Below are 17,044 nucleotides of genomic sequence, written 5' to 3'. Positions count from 1 at the left end.
CATATAGACCTACATCACACAAACGCTTTTTTTGTGTAGCTATTCTAAATGTGCGTCATCAATTTCTGTCACTTGTCCAACACCTAGTAAGTGCCTGACAATGTTCCAACATTTCTGGACTGGTTTCAGGAACATAGTGTCTGGAAACTGTATCTACAAGTGGCTAATCAATTTTGATGTGAGCTTAATTAATGCTACATATGAAACTCCAAATGTTACAATCCAGGAGTTTTAAATTTTTAATTATTAGACTAACTTAGTTATTCTAAGATGAAATTTTAATTTAATTTAATATTAAGCATTAAATTCCTTTACAATAAATTCATCTTTCAAGAGAAAGGGGTTTTATAAAACCACTCTGTAATGATTATAGCACATGGATAAGAACTACATAAAAACGTCACAAATAATACATGACTTCAGCACTACAACTCGAACTACAAACTTGCAGGGAAGGATTGGGCTACACAGTTATGACATCTGGTCATGAAATCCAAGCTGCTGTTTGATGAAGTTGAAGATTAGGGGTTGAGGCTATTGCTCATGGGGTAAGCTGATCTGGTCACATTTAAGTCCAACAAGATGCGTCACATGGAGAGCAGGAGCTAGAAGAGCAGGTGACATCATTACTGAACAAATGGGTTTATCTTTGTACAGAAACCAGACAAATATCCCGGTCTCCCTAGCATATGTACTTTGTGTTATCTCCCATTACATAGATGCAACTTCCTGAACTCTGTAGCTTTTCATATAATTCATATTTCTGTGGACTCCATCAAACACTGCATCTAAGTAAGTTAACTGGGATAATCTTAAGCATTCTCCTCCTTTTTAAGGCTCAGGAAAGCTTTGTGTTCAGGACAAGAATACGGAGAGATCTTTGCCATCCTAGACACACAAAGCTCCCAGCTTTCTATCCTATTGACAATTCTTAAAGAAGGATCTTCTTGCTTGAGGGTATACCAGAGAACGAGCTATTACTCCTGAGATGACATTTTACTCTGTGGTGCGATGTTTGAGTTTGCCTGCTTCAGCCCCTGCTGAAGAGTAAAGTAAATAGAGAAGAGGTATGAAAGCAAACCTCAGGAAATACCAATAAATGTGATCCCTGACCCTTGTGAAATTTGAGAAGGAAAATATGAAATGAAATGCATAAACCTAAGAGCCAGCACCATGAGGGAGCAAATTTTTTAGAATTTAGTTTCTAAAGAATAGGAATAAAAATTTTAAGATAGATATGAAACCAGGGGAGAAGTACAAACATCTTTTTCTTAAAAAAAAAAAAAATTACAAAACAAAAGAATCTCTCAGTTTTGAAAAGTCACCATGAAGGTACATGGAGGTAGTATCTTTGGTTTCTTCCACCAAGAAGAACCAGAGAGAAAAACTGGGTCCCTTACAAATTCTTTATTGTCAATTTCACATGAAATCTTTGATTTCAAGGAACATGGTTACACAGCTGAAATCAATGTTAACTACTTTAAATAGATAGCAATGTAGTAATTTCTATCTTCAGCTGTACCATTTTATTTAATTAATTAATTTATTTTAAGTAAGCTCTACAACCAATGTGTGGCTTGAACTCACGACCCCAAGATCAAAAGTCACATGCTCACTGACTAAGCCAGTCAGGTGCCCCTCATCTGAAACATTTTAGATAGTTATACATTTTGGTATACATAGGATTAGATGTGCTTACATTAACAAGCTTGTAAGGCATGGAGATCAAGTTGGGTGTGGATGTAATATTTATTTTTTTGACCTCCACACTAATTCAGACTGCTTAATAAGACCTCAATTTGGGAAGGAAAAATGGACTGTAATGATATGAGATGCTATCCTTTTCGTTTGGTTCAGTTCTTGTTATATGCCAACTATTTACAATATCATTGAGTCCTTACAGCCATACTATGAGCTAGCTATTATTTTTATCCCCTTTGAGAGATGATGAAATGAGGGCTTAAGGAGGTCAAACAAATGGCCCAGAATGACACAGTAAATAGTCAATTCCCAGCCTCCTGAAGAGCTGAGAAGAGTTCTCTGCCTTCCATCTACTGCTCCTCCGAGCAGGCACATGGTGAACCATTACCCAGACCTGCCCTGAACTCCTGGTCAACCTGATTCTCCTGTTCAGTGAAGTGAAAAGCAATGAAAATATTCAACTTGAACTGAGTCAAATATTTTATCACCTAGGACCCTATGTATTCAAAACTCACTCACTTGTAAAGCAACTTGGTTGAACAGGTAAATAAGCAAAGGGAAGGGCTAGAAACTTCCTCAGCTCTTTGAGTTAATGATCAGCAAGTCTGTGAAGCCTGACTTGGGTTGGCAGTAGTAGGGAAAAGCTGAAAGTCTTTCTCTAATCCTTCACTTGGCAAAAGGATAAAAGGAAACTCGTGCTCTGTACTTTTCACAGAGTGGAAGCTGGCTTTACTAAATGTCTTTTCTAGTGATTTCAAAGGGAATGCCAAAGATGGAAAAGAACAGGTCATAGCAACCCCATCGGTGTTTTCTCGACCCTGGAGGACGCATTAACAAGTAGCGTATAATAATGTTGTCACCTAAAATTACTATTTCTATGAGCAATTAAAAGGGACTAATTACCCAAAACAATTTGTGAAAATTAAGCCTGACAGCTTTGCTACTGTAATCCTCAGATTGGGCAGGGACAGTGGCTCCTATGGAGAGATACTTAGTGACCTAACTGTCACCAAGGAAGTTGTCAACTAACTGACCTTAGGCTGCCATGGGATGGAACACACCAACATGAACAGGGAGCTTGATGTACCTCAGCCCCACCAGGAATTCCTTGTGATTCTGCATTCTTTGGGATCATTTATTGTCCCTTTGAGCATCTGATGAAAGTTGTCACTGGAACCTCGTTTCACAGAAATACACATACACACAAAATATTCATGTATCATTTCAGGGAATTCAGGGCCCCTGAAATCCACCACGAAAACTTTAGGAATCCACAGATCTCGATGGACCCCCCACTTCAGCCCTCCGTCTCTGATTCAGATGGACTTCCAGGAAGGTATTTGCATAAACTGTAGGCGAAGACAGAAAGGCAAGGCACAAATTGCCCTGTGCACTGCAGAACCCAAATAAGGCTGGGCCTAAGAAAATGGCAAAGCAACAAAGGTTAGCTTTGGCGTTTCCAGGCTGGCCCTTATGACTGCTCCTCTTCCACTTATCCCCAGCCTTTTTCATGGCCCCCTACAGTCCCCATCTTTACTGGGTATATGTGTGGAATATAAAACATAGAAATCTCAATAACCCAGAGCCTATGCATATCCTCTATCTTCCCTGAATCTTCAATTTCAGGCTATTGGCTGCTAGTCAAAACCAAGTGGAGAAAATTTATATTCAAAGGGGTGGATCAAAGCTAAGGAGCATAGGAATAATTTGTTCTTCTAGACCGGTATTTCTTTGAATGTGTCCCACTGGTCCCCTGGATCAGAACCACAGCTTGTATTGTGTGTGTTTAAGATTTTATTTATTTGAGAGAGAGAGCGAGAGAGAGAGCAGGAGTTGGGGCAGAGGGAGAGAGAGAGGCGGAGAATTTCAAGTAGACTTCAAGCTGATTGCAGAGCCCCATGTAGGGCTCAGTCTCACGATCCTGAGATTATGACCTGAGCCAAAACCAAGAGTCAGAGGCTTAACCAACTGAGCCACTGAGTCGTACCCAGGGTTTGTTAATAATGCCAATTCTTAGGCTCTATCCTGGACATACGGAATGAGGGATGAGGGTGAGGGAGGGCAGTAAATCTACATAGAAAAGAAAACCGTACCCATAAATTATTTTCACATTAATATTTGAGAACCATTGCTTTAAAAACTTTAAACTTCATCCTGAATCAAATCAAGATACAACTACATACCTGAACCCCAGTGCTTTAGGTTCCCAAAGAAATGCTGATTTTAGACAGAACCAAGATTTAGCATGAACTCTATCAAGAATTGCCCCAGGGACACCTGAGTGGCTCAGTTGGTTGAGCAGCTGCCTTCGGCTCAGGTCATGATCCCAGTGTCCTGGGATGGAGTCCCACATTGGGCTCCTTGCTCGGCGGGGAGCCTGCTTCTCCCTCTGCCTCTGCTGCCACTCAGCCTGCCTGTGCTCTCTCTCTCTCTCTCTCTCTGGCAAATAAATAAATAAAATCTTAAAAAAAAAATTGCCCCAAATCTTTTATAAAAGAATTATTGAAGACATTATCTATTATAATATAGGTGACAATTCCACTCAAGATTAACATTCGGATGAACATTTGGATGAAGTCTAGAATGCTTTCTCTTATTAGATAATGGATGTTATGTAACTCAAAGTGTTTCCATTTTCAACTTGGCCTCCAGGAAACTCAGAACTTAATCTAAGTATTTAGCTTTAGTACTATACTCCCAGGTGGCCTCTTTCATACTGAAAACTCCCCACTCACTCCCTTAAATATATATATAGATATATAGATATATCTATATATATATCTATATATCTATATATATATATCTATCTATATATATATTCTCTTTACCTTTGCTTAAATTATATTAAACTTTCTTCCTTTATTGAAAGCTGCTGCCAATGTCCATTCAAAAAAAAAAAAAGAAAGAAAAACAGAGAACACAAGTAATCTGTCAGTAGATAAATGTGTTACTCTTTTACACCTGTGGAATACTGGAGAGAGTGGAGATCAGGAGACAGGAAATCTCAGTTCTCATCCATCTGTCTTTCTCTACCTAGCTGGGTTTCCTTGGCAGGTTGCCTCATTTCACCCTTTGAGAGAGGGGCAAGTTGGATCTCAGAGGTCTCTCCCAGGTCCATACTCTCAGCTTATGTGCTTCCCATTATCTTGTTGGTGTGAGGAGCATGCTGTCATCTCCAGGAAGTCCAGCTGCAGCCTTTAGTCCTTGAGCATCTGCTGGATGCTGGACCCCCAACTGGAGGTGTGTCAGGATTGACAGAGGATGGAACCTGACGTGCTGGGGGTGGGAGACTCCAGGAGGGTCACCCAGGAAGCCTCACTGGGGTCACAGTGAGGGCCAAAAAGGTCACAAGCAATGTCAACCAGACAAAGGGTTGAGTTAGTGGCCCTAAATGATCCTCTAATATGTGAGTGTATTGGTGGAAGGGAGGAGTTGGATAGAGGGTAGGAGAGGACAACTAGAATAAATAAAACAAAACTATAGAGGCTTACCTTGATTAAAAATATAACAAAGAAGAAAGAAGTTTTTAAAATCTTACTTTTGTAAAAGTAATAAATGAATTACCTACCATTTATGCCTGATTTCCCAGATACACTAATTTTCTTGGCAAAATAATGGCGAAGCATCCTACTGCATAAGTGTCAAATTAATGCTTTATTTGATTCCAACTCAAACCATCTTGGTATATGCTGAGCCCTTAGGGTTTGCTGGCTGAGGTAGAATGACTATCTGCTCACAACTTTTAAAATAAAGAAATCTGAGGGCAACTGGGTGTCTCAGTGGGTTAAGCCTCTGCCTTCGGCTCAGGTCATGATCTCAGGGTCCGGGGATCGAGTCCCACATCATGCTCTCTGCTCAGCAGGGAGCCTGCTTCCCCCTCCCTCTCTTCCTGCCTCTCTGCCTACTTGTAATCTCTCTCTCTGTCAAATAAATTAAAAAATCTTTAAAAAAAATAAATCTGCACTTTTGTTGCTGTTGGTTTTCTGAACAGACTGTGAACTTTGTGTGTTGAGGAGCTGCTGGGATGACACAGCAGGGCATGGTGCAAAGAGGCCCCACATCAGAGTTGGGCTCCAGTCCCAGCTCAACTGTGTGTTAACTGGGGGACTTGAGGTTTAGTTACTGAACTTCTGCGAGCCACAGTTGGTCTCTTGGGAGGGTGAAGAGGGTGGCATTTAGTTGCTTCTTACCCTTGTGTAATAATATTTAAAAACCCTGATTTTTTTCTATTTTGCAGTTAAGAAATGCTCTAACTCCAGATCGAATGTAATCTTTAATCCTTGTGGTAATATCTTCTTTACCAGTGATCGCCATGCAGTTCCCAGAGCCCACTATCCTTCATTGCTGGAACCAGCAGAAGAATATAAAATTGAGTTAAAATCAAGATTCTGCTCCCTTTCATTGAATTGTAATGAAGTAATATCATAAAGACGACTACATCCCCAAAGTTACCAGTATCTGGTAACTTTTATTTCAAAAGAAATAACGCTGGATTCTTCTTTTACTAAAACCAAAACCAAACCAAACCAAAACAAAAAACCACAGTGAGTGCTGCAAATAACAGAAACAAAGACAAAAAAGAGGATTTAAGCAGAACTTAATCTTAGATAAATATTAGGTTTCACCTATTGCCATGCAAGCAAGCGTATGTCAAAAGGTAGCACTGTCTTTTAAAAATGGTACAAATTGAACATACTTATCACAAGTTCACAGTTCAAAAGGATTATCATCTTTAATCAGAGTGTTAGGGTTTTAATTGGATTTTGCTTGAAGGAAGAGACAGATGTATGCATATTATAGAATCATAGATGAATTCATTTATGTAGCATTATACAGTGGGTTTACATTATTCTGAAGGTTTAGCCTTTCAGTGGGGAATAATTCTGTGAATGCCACCATTTCCCTTCACCCTAATCTTTGTTAAAGCAACACTGGATTTCCTCTGTTCTTTTTCAGGAGAACAAGATCAGGATAACAGCAGTGACTTATAGGTGTCTGTGGCTACCTTTCAAGCAGTTTGTACACCTATCAGACATCAAAGGATCCAAGGGCTAGAGCTCCAGCAGCAGGAGGGAATGAATCTTACAGCAAAGGAAGGCTTAACTCTAAGGCTTTGCCTCTTCCTATTGGGACAGTTCAGAGATCCTCTGGGGCCCGTTAGCAATTCCAAGCCATCAGTGTGGTCAGGGAATGAAGGAACCAGATGAATTTGCCATAGTCATTTTTCATGGTAAATGAGAATTAATGACCATTCCTTCCATTCATTTGTTCATTCATGTAGCAAATACTTATTGAATGACCAGATGGCAGATATTATCCTAAGGACTGGGGGTATAGCAAGAAAACTACAAACAAGGTCCCGTGTTCTCATGGTACTTATATTTCTAATGGAGAGAGATGTTAAATACACACCTCTAACTCATTAATATATGTAAAATAGTATAAAAGTTAACATATAGAGAAACCAGAATATAATTTATAGTGGTGAATGTGATGCAGAGAAATGGAGTACAATGGGTGAGTGAGTTGAGTTGAGGTCATCATACAAGGAAGGCTTGCTGATGAAGTGAAATTTGTGGTGAGAGCGGATATGAATCATAAGGTAAGAAGTGATAATCCACTTGGACACAAGACCTTCTTCTCCCCGGGGGATGAAGAAAGATCCAATTTTGCATCAATCCAAATTCAGCAAGAGACTCCTCTGAGTTAGAACAATGGCTTCTAGAAGACCCTTGTTTAAATAACAAGCTATTTATGAGTTGAAACCATTAGCTATCACCAACTTTGTATGAAGTCAGAGTGGTTATATAGGCATCTGGTGATATTCAAAGGACAGAAAAGGCCACTAGAGAAGGTGGTCTGGACAGGCAGGGTGGGGGTGGTCATTACTAACAGTAGGAACAGAATGGTGGAGTCTGGGGGAGCAGAAGAATAGGCCTGGGAGGCCAACCACAGCCTGTGGGCTCTGAGCCATTGCTACCAAGTGAAATACGTTGTCCAGTGGTACTTAACCACTAGTGTCTTCTCCCTAAGTTCCTCCATGTTAAAGCAGCCTCTTGTGAAGGCTCTCTCAGTTCTGCACAGCAAGCTTTTTGAGCTCACACAGAGCTTTTCCGAGCTTCACTGCTGTGGGGGAAGAATGTTATGAAGTGGTGATTAAAGATGGGGACATGGTGGCATTGTATGCATGGAGATTTGACCTGCTGGTCAATCTGCTGGGGGCACTGTAACAGGAATTCACCTTGAAAATAGTGGCATCTGAGGGAGATAAGAGTTACCATCACCACAGAGAAATTCAGACAGAAATACTCCGGAGAACTACAGGATGAGAGCTACAGATGCAACCTGTAGTGTGAATGTTGGTAGTCCAGAAGAGGTTGGCTCAGGGCGAGAGCTGCAACAGAGGCTCAGAAGCTAGGTGCTGGAAGGCTGGGATCAGCTACCTATGGGTCCAGAGCCGCAGGGAAAGGAAAGGAGGGCAGGGCTCCCAGAGCTACAGGAAGCAGGAGAGAAAAGAGTCTAAGAGTCTAGAAAGTTCCCTCATAACCCCTCTCTGGGGTTTTGGCAACACCCTTAAAGAGAGATGGATCAGGGTCCAGCATTCACAAGCCTAGATTCTTCCTGGTTGCCAATCAGTGCCTCTTAGGAAAGAACTAATGGTCATCACCAAACTTAACAACCAGGGCAGCACTGTTCGGAAGGAGGCAGTTTTTGTCTAACTAAACTGGTTATCAATTCTCCACTTGTATATTATGTGGAACCGTGGTTCAAGTGACCATTTGTTATTTCTATAATAAAGAAATGCGAGGAGCCGTTTCCTAGGGCAGACATGTCTAAATCCAGGTGTTCCTACAGATGGTGTGCTGATTGGACCTCTGCTCAGGGCAAAGTCAAGCCGCCACCACCTGCAGCTCTCACTCTCACTAACCTGGGGTGGGGTAGGGTGTTAATGATGACCTTTTAAAGAGGATAAGGATGAATTTGAATTCTTCACCCATATATTACAAGGATCTGCATGTATGTGTATTCTGAGAGACATTGTAGTTCTACGAGTAATCTCTTTGTATGAACTGTAACTTCTTTCTTAAAATGTATTTTTAGAAATGTTACTGCATATATTTGTTTGTAGTTTTATATATTGTAATTGATCAGCTATAAGGAAAAATATTGGAATTAAAATTCTACCTGTGATTAAAAGACACATTAACATGTTATAATTCTTGACGTCTTCTTTGGAGGTTTCTTCTCTGGGAGATGGGACACTAGACTCTCCAGGTGTACTGCCAATTCCACTGGCCGCTCCTCCTTGGTCTTTGCTGGATCTCCCTTACCTCCCCTAACTTTTCACATCTAACCGAAGACCTTTTCTCCTCTGTTTCTAGACTCATTTGCTTTGTTATCTCATCTGCTCTGTGGCTTTAAATGCCAAATTTATGCTGTCAACTTACATTTTACTTCTCCAGCCCGAACTTCTCATCTAAACTCCAGATTCACAAATCCACCTGCTTCCTTAGCCTCTGTTTGATGTCTATTACTTCTAATTTTTTCCAGTCCAGTCATGTTAACTTCATCCTTCCAGTTGTTCAGGACCGAAACTTAAAAAGTTGTTCTCAACTTCTGTCTTTCTCTCAAAATCCATATCAAATTGCCAGCAAATCTTGTTGCATCTGTCTTCAAAATGTACCTTGAATCTGACTACTTCTCACTACCTCCACTACTATCACCCTGGTCCATCATCTCCCCTTGGACCACCATACTACCCTCTTACTTCCCTCCCTGCCTCTGACTGTGGCCCCCCGCCCCAGTAGGCTCTCCCCAACTCAGCAGCCAGTGGGCACCTGTTAAAATGCAAGTCAGATGTGGTCACTTCTTTATTCAGAGCCTTATAGTGGCTTCCCATTTCCCTCAGAGTGAAATTCACAGTTCTCACTGTGACCACACAGTCTGCACCCCCACCTCCTCCCACTCTGCACTGCTCTCCCTCCTCCAGTCACACTGGTCCCCTTGTTCCTACAACACACTTTGCATGCTCCTGCCTGGGAGCCTTTGATTTGCATGTCCCAGGCTCTTCCCTAGATATCCATGTGCCATTTTCCTGAATAGTACCTTCTCCATGCACTCTTCCCTGACCATGTGATTTAAAATTGTGGTTTCCCATCCTACTCTGTTTTGTCTCTGTTCCCTTCCCCTATCCAAATTTTTGCCATAGCACTCTTCAGCATCTAACATATTACTGTTATTATACATCACTCTTTGCTGTTGTTTGTCTCCCTCACTAGACACCACGGGGCAGAGGCTGTCTGTGTTGTTCTCTGCTAAATCCCCAGTGCCTGGGCACTCAGACCACTAGGCTGATGGACAGAAGAAAGTCTCTCTTAGGGTTCCTGGGTAACTCAGTTGGTTGAGTGTCTGACTCTTGGCATTGGCTCAGGTCATGATCTCAGGATCCAGGGATCCAGCCCAGAGTGGGCTCCACGCTCAGTTAGGAGTCTGCTTAGGGATTCTCTCTCTCTCCCCCTGCCCCTCCACCCTCTCATGGGTGTGCTTTCTCTCTCTCTCTCTAAAATAAATAAATAATTTAAAAAAGTCCTTTCTTTAAGAAGGTAATAATTGAGATAAATCTTACCAACCAAAGATTTGACTTGAAAACTAGGTTTCTTAGTATTGTATCATGTACTCAGTAAGCACACCATAGAACACATTTGAGATGATGAGATATTTTATGTCCTATTTTTTTTTATTTGGAAAAAAAAAGACAATTGCTGTGTGAAATGCAAAACCATCTCTCTGAAAAAAATTGCTCCAATGTTTTCTTGGATATCACTGTCAATATTTGGAGACTGCTTTCCACTAAAAACAGTATTTTAGATGGTGTTATTCTGCTTTAGGTCTGAGGCTTTCTTAATCAATTTAATGAAGAATATTTTATTCAAAGAATAATATTTTATTCACTTTATAGCTTCTTTATAGCTTTATTCTCTGCCATCAATAAAATTTACAATTTTTAAAACCTAGAGGATAACTATGAAAATAATTGAAAATCAAAAAGAATAGTTATTCTGATGAGTGCTCATGAAAATTGTATTTTACTTCATCAGATTCTTTTTGGTGGTAGCCAAAGGTTGGTGCTTCTATTGGAATAATTTCACCAAAAATTAAAATGCATGACACGCTCATGTTTGGTTTCTTATTACCATTCTCCACCAAGAGACACCAGAGCTTCCTGGAGAAATGGCTCATTCCAGACCTGAGGCAAGGAAAGTGCAAGTTGTGCTGAGAATCCTGTTGTGTTCGAAAGCAAGAAAATTCTCAAGAGCTAAGAGGATTATGTCAAAAGGACAAAAGAGTGTGCTAGAAGGGGTTCTTCCTGGCCAAATTTGGGAGAGTTTAAGTATCAAAAACAATGACAGAAACCATTTACAACATATTGATTCAAACTAGATCCACAAAGCAGTAATAACTACTCCCCCCCACCAGACAGAAAGAGATAAAGGAGTGTGAGAGAGCTATTAAATGTAGGGGGAATGATTGCATTAAAGATCGTCATTTTGCAGGCCATGCTAAAATCATTGGTAAAAGATGGTTGGGTTATAAGGTGTTCATGCAGTTGCTAAATTGTCACTGCAGAGATTACTTCTTCCAAACAAAGAGAAAGGTTTAACTTTTCAGTGGAAAGCAAGAGCAGTTAACCCCTTGAACCAAGTGATCCAATTTGAAATTACTAATAGTGGGACATCTTCACATTACATCTCCCTGAGGTGGTGCAACTGGAAGTTTACATTGCCGTAAAGTGTTCTTGCCATAAAGCTGAATCTAGTGAGGCCAAGAGACTTCACTTCCACTTACAAGGAATGCACAGTAAGATGAACAAGTGAAACTCTGATGAAACCCATAGACCAATCTAGAACATGGTCTATTCAACAAGTTAATAGCCTTGACTCTTTAAAAAAATCCATTGCCATAGGAAGAAAAGGAAGAGTGGGGGACTATTCTAGACATAAAAAATACAGAGATATAATAACCAAGTAATACATGAAATTATCTTGATGTTGAGGAAGAAAAATAATCTATGAAAGATGTTTTAGGAAAACTAGGGAAATTTAAATATGGGTGGATAGTAAGTGATGTTATGAAGCTCTTTTTACTTCCCTTAGTTTTGTTTTTGTTGTTGTTGTTGTTGTTGTTGTTTGTTTGATAATGGGATTTTGATAATTAGGAGAATATCTTTATTCTCAGGAAATGATGCTGAGGCACAAGAGCTAAGTGGAATGATGTTTGCAATTCATTTACAAATGAATCAGGAGAAAAGCAAACAGGTGTATGTGTACTTATATTTACACACACCTATTTACATACATATACATCTATAAATATTTAGAGAACATTCATAAATATGGCAAAATATTAAAAAAAATATTTAATCTTGGTGAAGTGTACATAGATATTTATTGTTTTTAAAATTTTTTCTGAATTATGAAAAGTTTTCAAAATAAAAAGTTGGAAAAAACAAAACTGAATGTAAATTAATTTTGAAAACATACTACTCCACTGATGTTTTGTCCTTTGATGAACTATTTTACAAATATCTCAATTGTATCATGTCTTGATACATTTAATTGCAACAGAAAATAGCAGCCACTACCAGGATCAAGAAAGTGGAACTTGCTGTCAGGTCCTGGCTATATAACCTTCATGACTTTGGGCAATTCACTTTTGATCCTTGAGACTTGGTTTCCTCATCTGCATAATGAGAATAATGTCCTGCCTCCCATAAGATATTACGATGATATTATAAACAATTACAAGGCATGGTTCAACCCCAAGTAATATATAGTTGGATCCCTTTTTCTTCTCCTGTGAAGTGAAAATAACTTCATGAAAAAGGAGAACTGGACCAGAAGCTTTCATGAATAGCTTACCTTTTAGACCACAAAATCTACACAGAGCAACAAACATTGCTGATTCCATTTCAGTATTTCTGACTCTGGCTTTATATGCGGCCTTCAAGCAATGTAACTTTTCTTCTCTGGAAAAGGACCCCAGTGCTCCGCCTGGTTGACCCCAGACTGAAAGAGAGTAGAGAACTCTTAGCAACCTGATGTCTTACCAACATGGCAGCAGCATCACTAAGCGGCTTGCTGGGGACCCAAGTGCTCAATGGCTAACTCTAATGCTTGGGTCTGCACTCCTGATAGGACACATCCAGCCATCTGAATTTCCCCCACAAGGCACCTGAAGCACGGCCATGCCTGGCTTAAGAGTCCCTTGTAGTGGGGCGCCTGGGTGGCTCAGTGGGTTAAAGCCTCTGCCTTCGGCTCGGGTCATGGTCTCAGGGTCCTGGGATCGAGCCCCAAATTGGGCTCTCTGCTCAGTGGGGAGCCTGCTTCCTCCTCTCTCTCTGCCTGCCTCTCTGCCTACTTGTGATCTCTGTCTATCAAATAAATACATAGAATCTTTAAAAAGAAAAAAAAGAGTCCCTCGTAGAGAGGAGTCTCCGTAGTGTTGAACACTCCAGCTCTGGGAAAAATAATCCTTGAGAGGCCACAGCAGCTAGCACTGTACTGGGACAGCAAGACCTGGAGGGCTGCCGGGAGATCTGCCCTTTGAGGAAAATCTCAGGTTGCTTCTGTGACTGGGGGATGGCTCAGGGACAGGTGCTGGTGGAGAAGAAGTGGCTTCAAGCCTCTAGAAGCTATTAAGGATCAAGATGGTGGTTGAGACGTTGCAGTTCTCCATCCCCATGAGGACAGTGCTAGTCACATTCAAGCAATCAACTTGTCTCCCTTCTTCCCTGCCACACATGTCTTGGACTGCATGCCACCCTTTTGTGATTGCTTTTTTCCTTCTAGTCTGCTCTCAGGGTTCATTTATCACCTGTGTCAGCTAGTGAAGCCAGAAGGAAGAAGCTTCCTTCTTCCTTTTGGAGAAGCCTCATGCTATTTTGCCTCCCCCACTGTGCCCGCGCAGCTCCCGCTTGAGTGAGGTGGGTTGAAGCAGGAAGGCTGATACACTCTGTCACCAACCATTATTTGCACAGTCCCCATTTTGGCTCCCTTTCCACTCTTTTTCTCCCTTTTCTCTTATACGCTCCTTCCACCCTGGCTGTCTGCTTCTCCTTGTTCCCTCCTCCTCAGTGCTGTCTGCCAACACCATCTAAGTCAGTTCAAACTCCCATGTCCCAGAAGCTGAGCAGGTAACATCAATGAGGGAAGAACAGCCTGGCCTCACCTTCAGCAAAGTTAGCCTGGATGATAGCTGGGGCTTGCCAGGGCTGCCATGCTTATATTATTTTATATTTTTTATGTTATGTTATCTCAAGAAGCCAAAAATCTGGACTTTCTTGTGAAACCTCCAGAAATTTTCAACGTTGGCAAACTAATTCACATTTTAAAAAATACTGTGCAGGCCAAAGAAAACATTGACTCCAACAGGCTGCCATTTGCAAGCTGTGGCTAAAACCTATCGATGACCCTCCCAGTGAAGGGGCCCGTGGCCTTTGACAGAGTCTCAACCTTATCAGACCCAACATGCCTCCTATTCTATAACACATATGTACTGACACCCCTTTTACTAACCTGAAGTAACATTTGAAGATAATATAACCTGTTTCCATACATAATTTTTTAAAAAAATTCAAAATAATACCCTAAGTCTGATCCAAGGGAAAAGAAAAGAAACATAATTTAAGATGAGATAATACCAAATTTGATGAACATACATGAATGCAACAACGCTACAAGATTTCTAGAAGGCCATTCAAGGAATGGTAACAATCCTGCTTAGGTTCTTTCTTCTAGAATGAGCAGGGTCTGCCCTTGAGGGTGTTTTCTCCTGGCCCCTCTCCCACCCCTTGGCAAATCACCTGATTTCAGGAACCCTCATGGTTGAGAGATAAAAGCGCCATTCTGAGACAACCCATCCCTTTAGACTTCCTCCCCAAATATTCCTCCCTATTTCCTGGTCCCCACTCTTCCCTGGGTATGGTTGAATGTACCTCAAAATGGCAGAAACATAGAATCGGCATTTCCTCTTTTCCAGAGTCACCAATTTAAATTAAAGGCATAAACAGAGATAAGATTTGGCTAACATTGCTAATTGTATTTTAGTATTTGATTTGTTCTTGGAGGATTAAACCCACTCTCAATATAAATTCATTATGGATGTTTGTCTGCTGCTTATTATGTCCTTACATTCTTACGCTCTAGTAAGTCAAAAAGGCTGTTTCAGTTCCTTTTGTAAATCCCCAACTATTTAATTTTCTAAAGCAGAGTTTTTAATGTAAAATATGGCTTTGAATAACAAAGAGTTGCTGACAATTTTCTGTTGCTTTCCCAGTTTAGAACTTCTTGTCACCTTCATAAAAATCCTAGGTATATATCATGTGTCTGCTAAGGACTGCAAAGGGGGGGGATTCCCTTGCTAGAGCTGGGGAGCTCCTGGGGCAGTTCCTTGTCAAGTTGAGTACTTCAGGGGGTGATGTCGTCCAAGATTCCCTATTCGAGCCAGGGCTCAAGGAAGGAGTCTGTGGCAGCATCTGCTATTACCGCAGACCCCAGGGCAGTATTGCAATGTGGGATTAAAAGAGTGGTTACAGAAAATGTCACTTAGAGTTTACTTTTGACATGTAGTATGTAATCCATTCTGCCAACATTAATTAATGCTGGTTGCTAATGATTCTCCCTATTTTCATCTTTTAAATTATTTTCTTTTGCAAATGCAATTAAATAAGAACATTCAAAACAGGCATTTACATTTGCTGTCTTTCCAGATTCACATTTACAACGTGATCAGGTTTAGATTTCAAGACAAACATGACTCTTGGACATGCAAATTAGTAGTGGCCTTCAGGCTCAAATTTGAGTAAATTAGGTCAGGAATAAAGTAAATGAGCCTGCCACCAAGTAGCTTTCATAAAGTGATGTGACTACTTGATATTTAATCTTCTCTGCAACTCCTTGATTACTATAATTTCTTTGCATCTCTATCCTTTCTCCCTTCTGATTCTTGTCACATCCATCCTCCCCCACTCCAACCCCACGTAAATTAGGCCTCTTGGCTGACCTTTTATTGCTGCAAAGCCTGGGTTGCTGAGGGAACTCAGGAACTCAAGTCTCAGGGACCTGAGAAACCATTTACTGCCAACTCCCATTCTCCCTGCCTACAATGCTGTCTTGTCCTCTCCTACACTCTTTCATCAAACTACCTCCAACTCATTCTTCAGGTATGCACATAAGTCAGTTCTTTCAAAACTGAATCATGGAGGGGGAAAAAATAAAAAGCAATATGGATAAGTCACATTAAATCTCCCCAACCCAGGTTTGATCTAGTTTTTGACCCATTCTGGTTTCTGTTTACAGCCTGGATAAGGGGACATATATTGATAGTGCCCTAGACTCTGTGTGTCTTAACATTTATTATACTTTGTAATTACTCACTGTTTGTCTATTATAACATACGAGCTCTATAAAGGTAAGAGCAATGTCTGTTTACTCTTGTCCTGCAAGCCTAGCATTATGCCTATTACATTATAGGTACTCAATAAAAATTTGTTGAATGAGTGAATGCTTCCATAGAGATGCCATAGGGCAGAGATCTGCAAACTATAACCCATGGGCCAAATTCAGTCTGTCTTTATAAATAAAGTTTTATTGCAACATAGCCACATTCATTCATTTACATATTATCTCTGGATGCTTACACACTACAACAGTAGAGTTGAGAAGTTCCAACAGAAATCATATGATCTGCAAAGCCTAAAATATTTACTATCTGATGCTTTACAGAAGAAGTTTATCAACCCCTGACTCAGAGAACAACCATATCCATCTGGGTTTTTATAAATTCCAATATTGATCAACATGAGATTGATTAAGAAGGTCCAGGGAGAGACCCATGATGAAAGAGACTTGGTGGGTCAGATACTTTTAAAATAAGTAAAAAATAAGTCAAATATGTGTCTCCTTGAATTATTCACACTGTCCCAAGAACAGGAAAGTGATTGAGAAGGAATTTGAAAATGTGGGCATCAAAAGTGATATTATTCACCTAGCATCCTAAGATTTAGATATTTTAGAACATTAATATCTTGGTTAAAATCTCTTAAAGGTCAAAGTACCATTTAATCAGGTATTATATCCTCGATTTGTTGGCTCATCTAAGGAGTGGGAACATCAACAAAGGAATGAGTTTTACCTCCTTCGTCTCTGAATGTAATGCTGCTTAAAACAAAACAAACATTCTCATCCTATCAATAAGCTAAGGCTCCTAATGAGGACAAAACTTCAAAATGAAGGTCTCCACAACAGCACAGTGGTTTCATTTCCCACCATTCATAGACTTTCAT

At 40.4% G+C, this 17,044-nt stretch overlaps 1 protein-coding gene across 2 annotated transcripts in view; it reads right to left on the bottom strand.

Annotated features, from left to right (window-relative positions):
* Positions 1–291: 291 nt before the first annotated feature.
* The window catches only part of UPP2 (uridine phosphorylase 2), a 31,471-nt gene continuing 14,718 nt past the window's right edge, over positions 292–17,044 (bottom strand). For both annotated transcript variants that reach the window (XM_032857858.1, XM_032857857.1), the window contains 2 exons: positions 12,621–12,767; positions 292–605 (listed from right to left, as the gene is read on the bottom strand). In XM_032857858.1, coding sequence (XP_032713749.1) covers positions 535–605; positions 12,621–12,767 — 218 coding nt within the window. In that variant the 3' untranslated portion in view covers positions 292–534. The remainder of the gene's footprint in view (positions 606–12,620; positions 12,768–17,044) is intronic.

Source organism: Lontra canadensis, unplaced genomic scaffold (assembly GCF_010015895.1).
Source record: "Lontra canadensis isolate GAN:19392208 unplaced genomic scaffold, GSC_riverotter_1.0 scaffold13, whole genome shotgun sequence".
Lineage (NCBI taxonomy): Eukaryota > Metazoa > Chordata > Mammalia > Carnivora > Mustelidae > Lontra > Lontra canadensis.
Note: the sequence above shows the minus strand (reverse complement) of the source record. Positions and strands in the feature narration are given on the sequence as shown.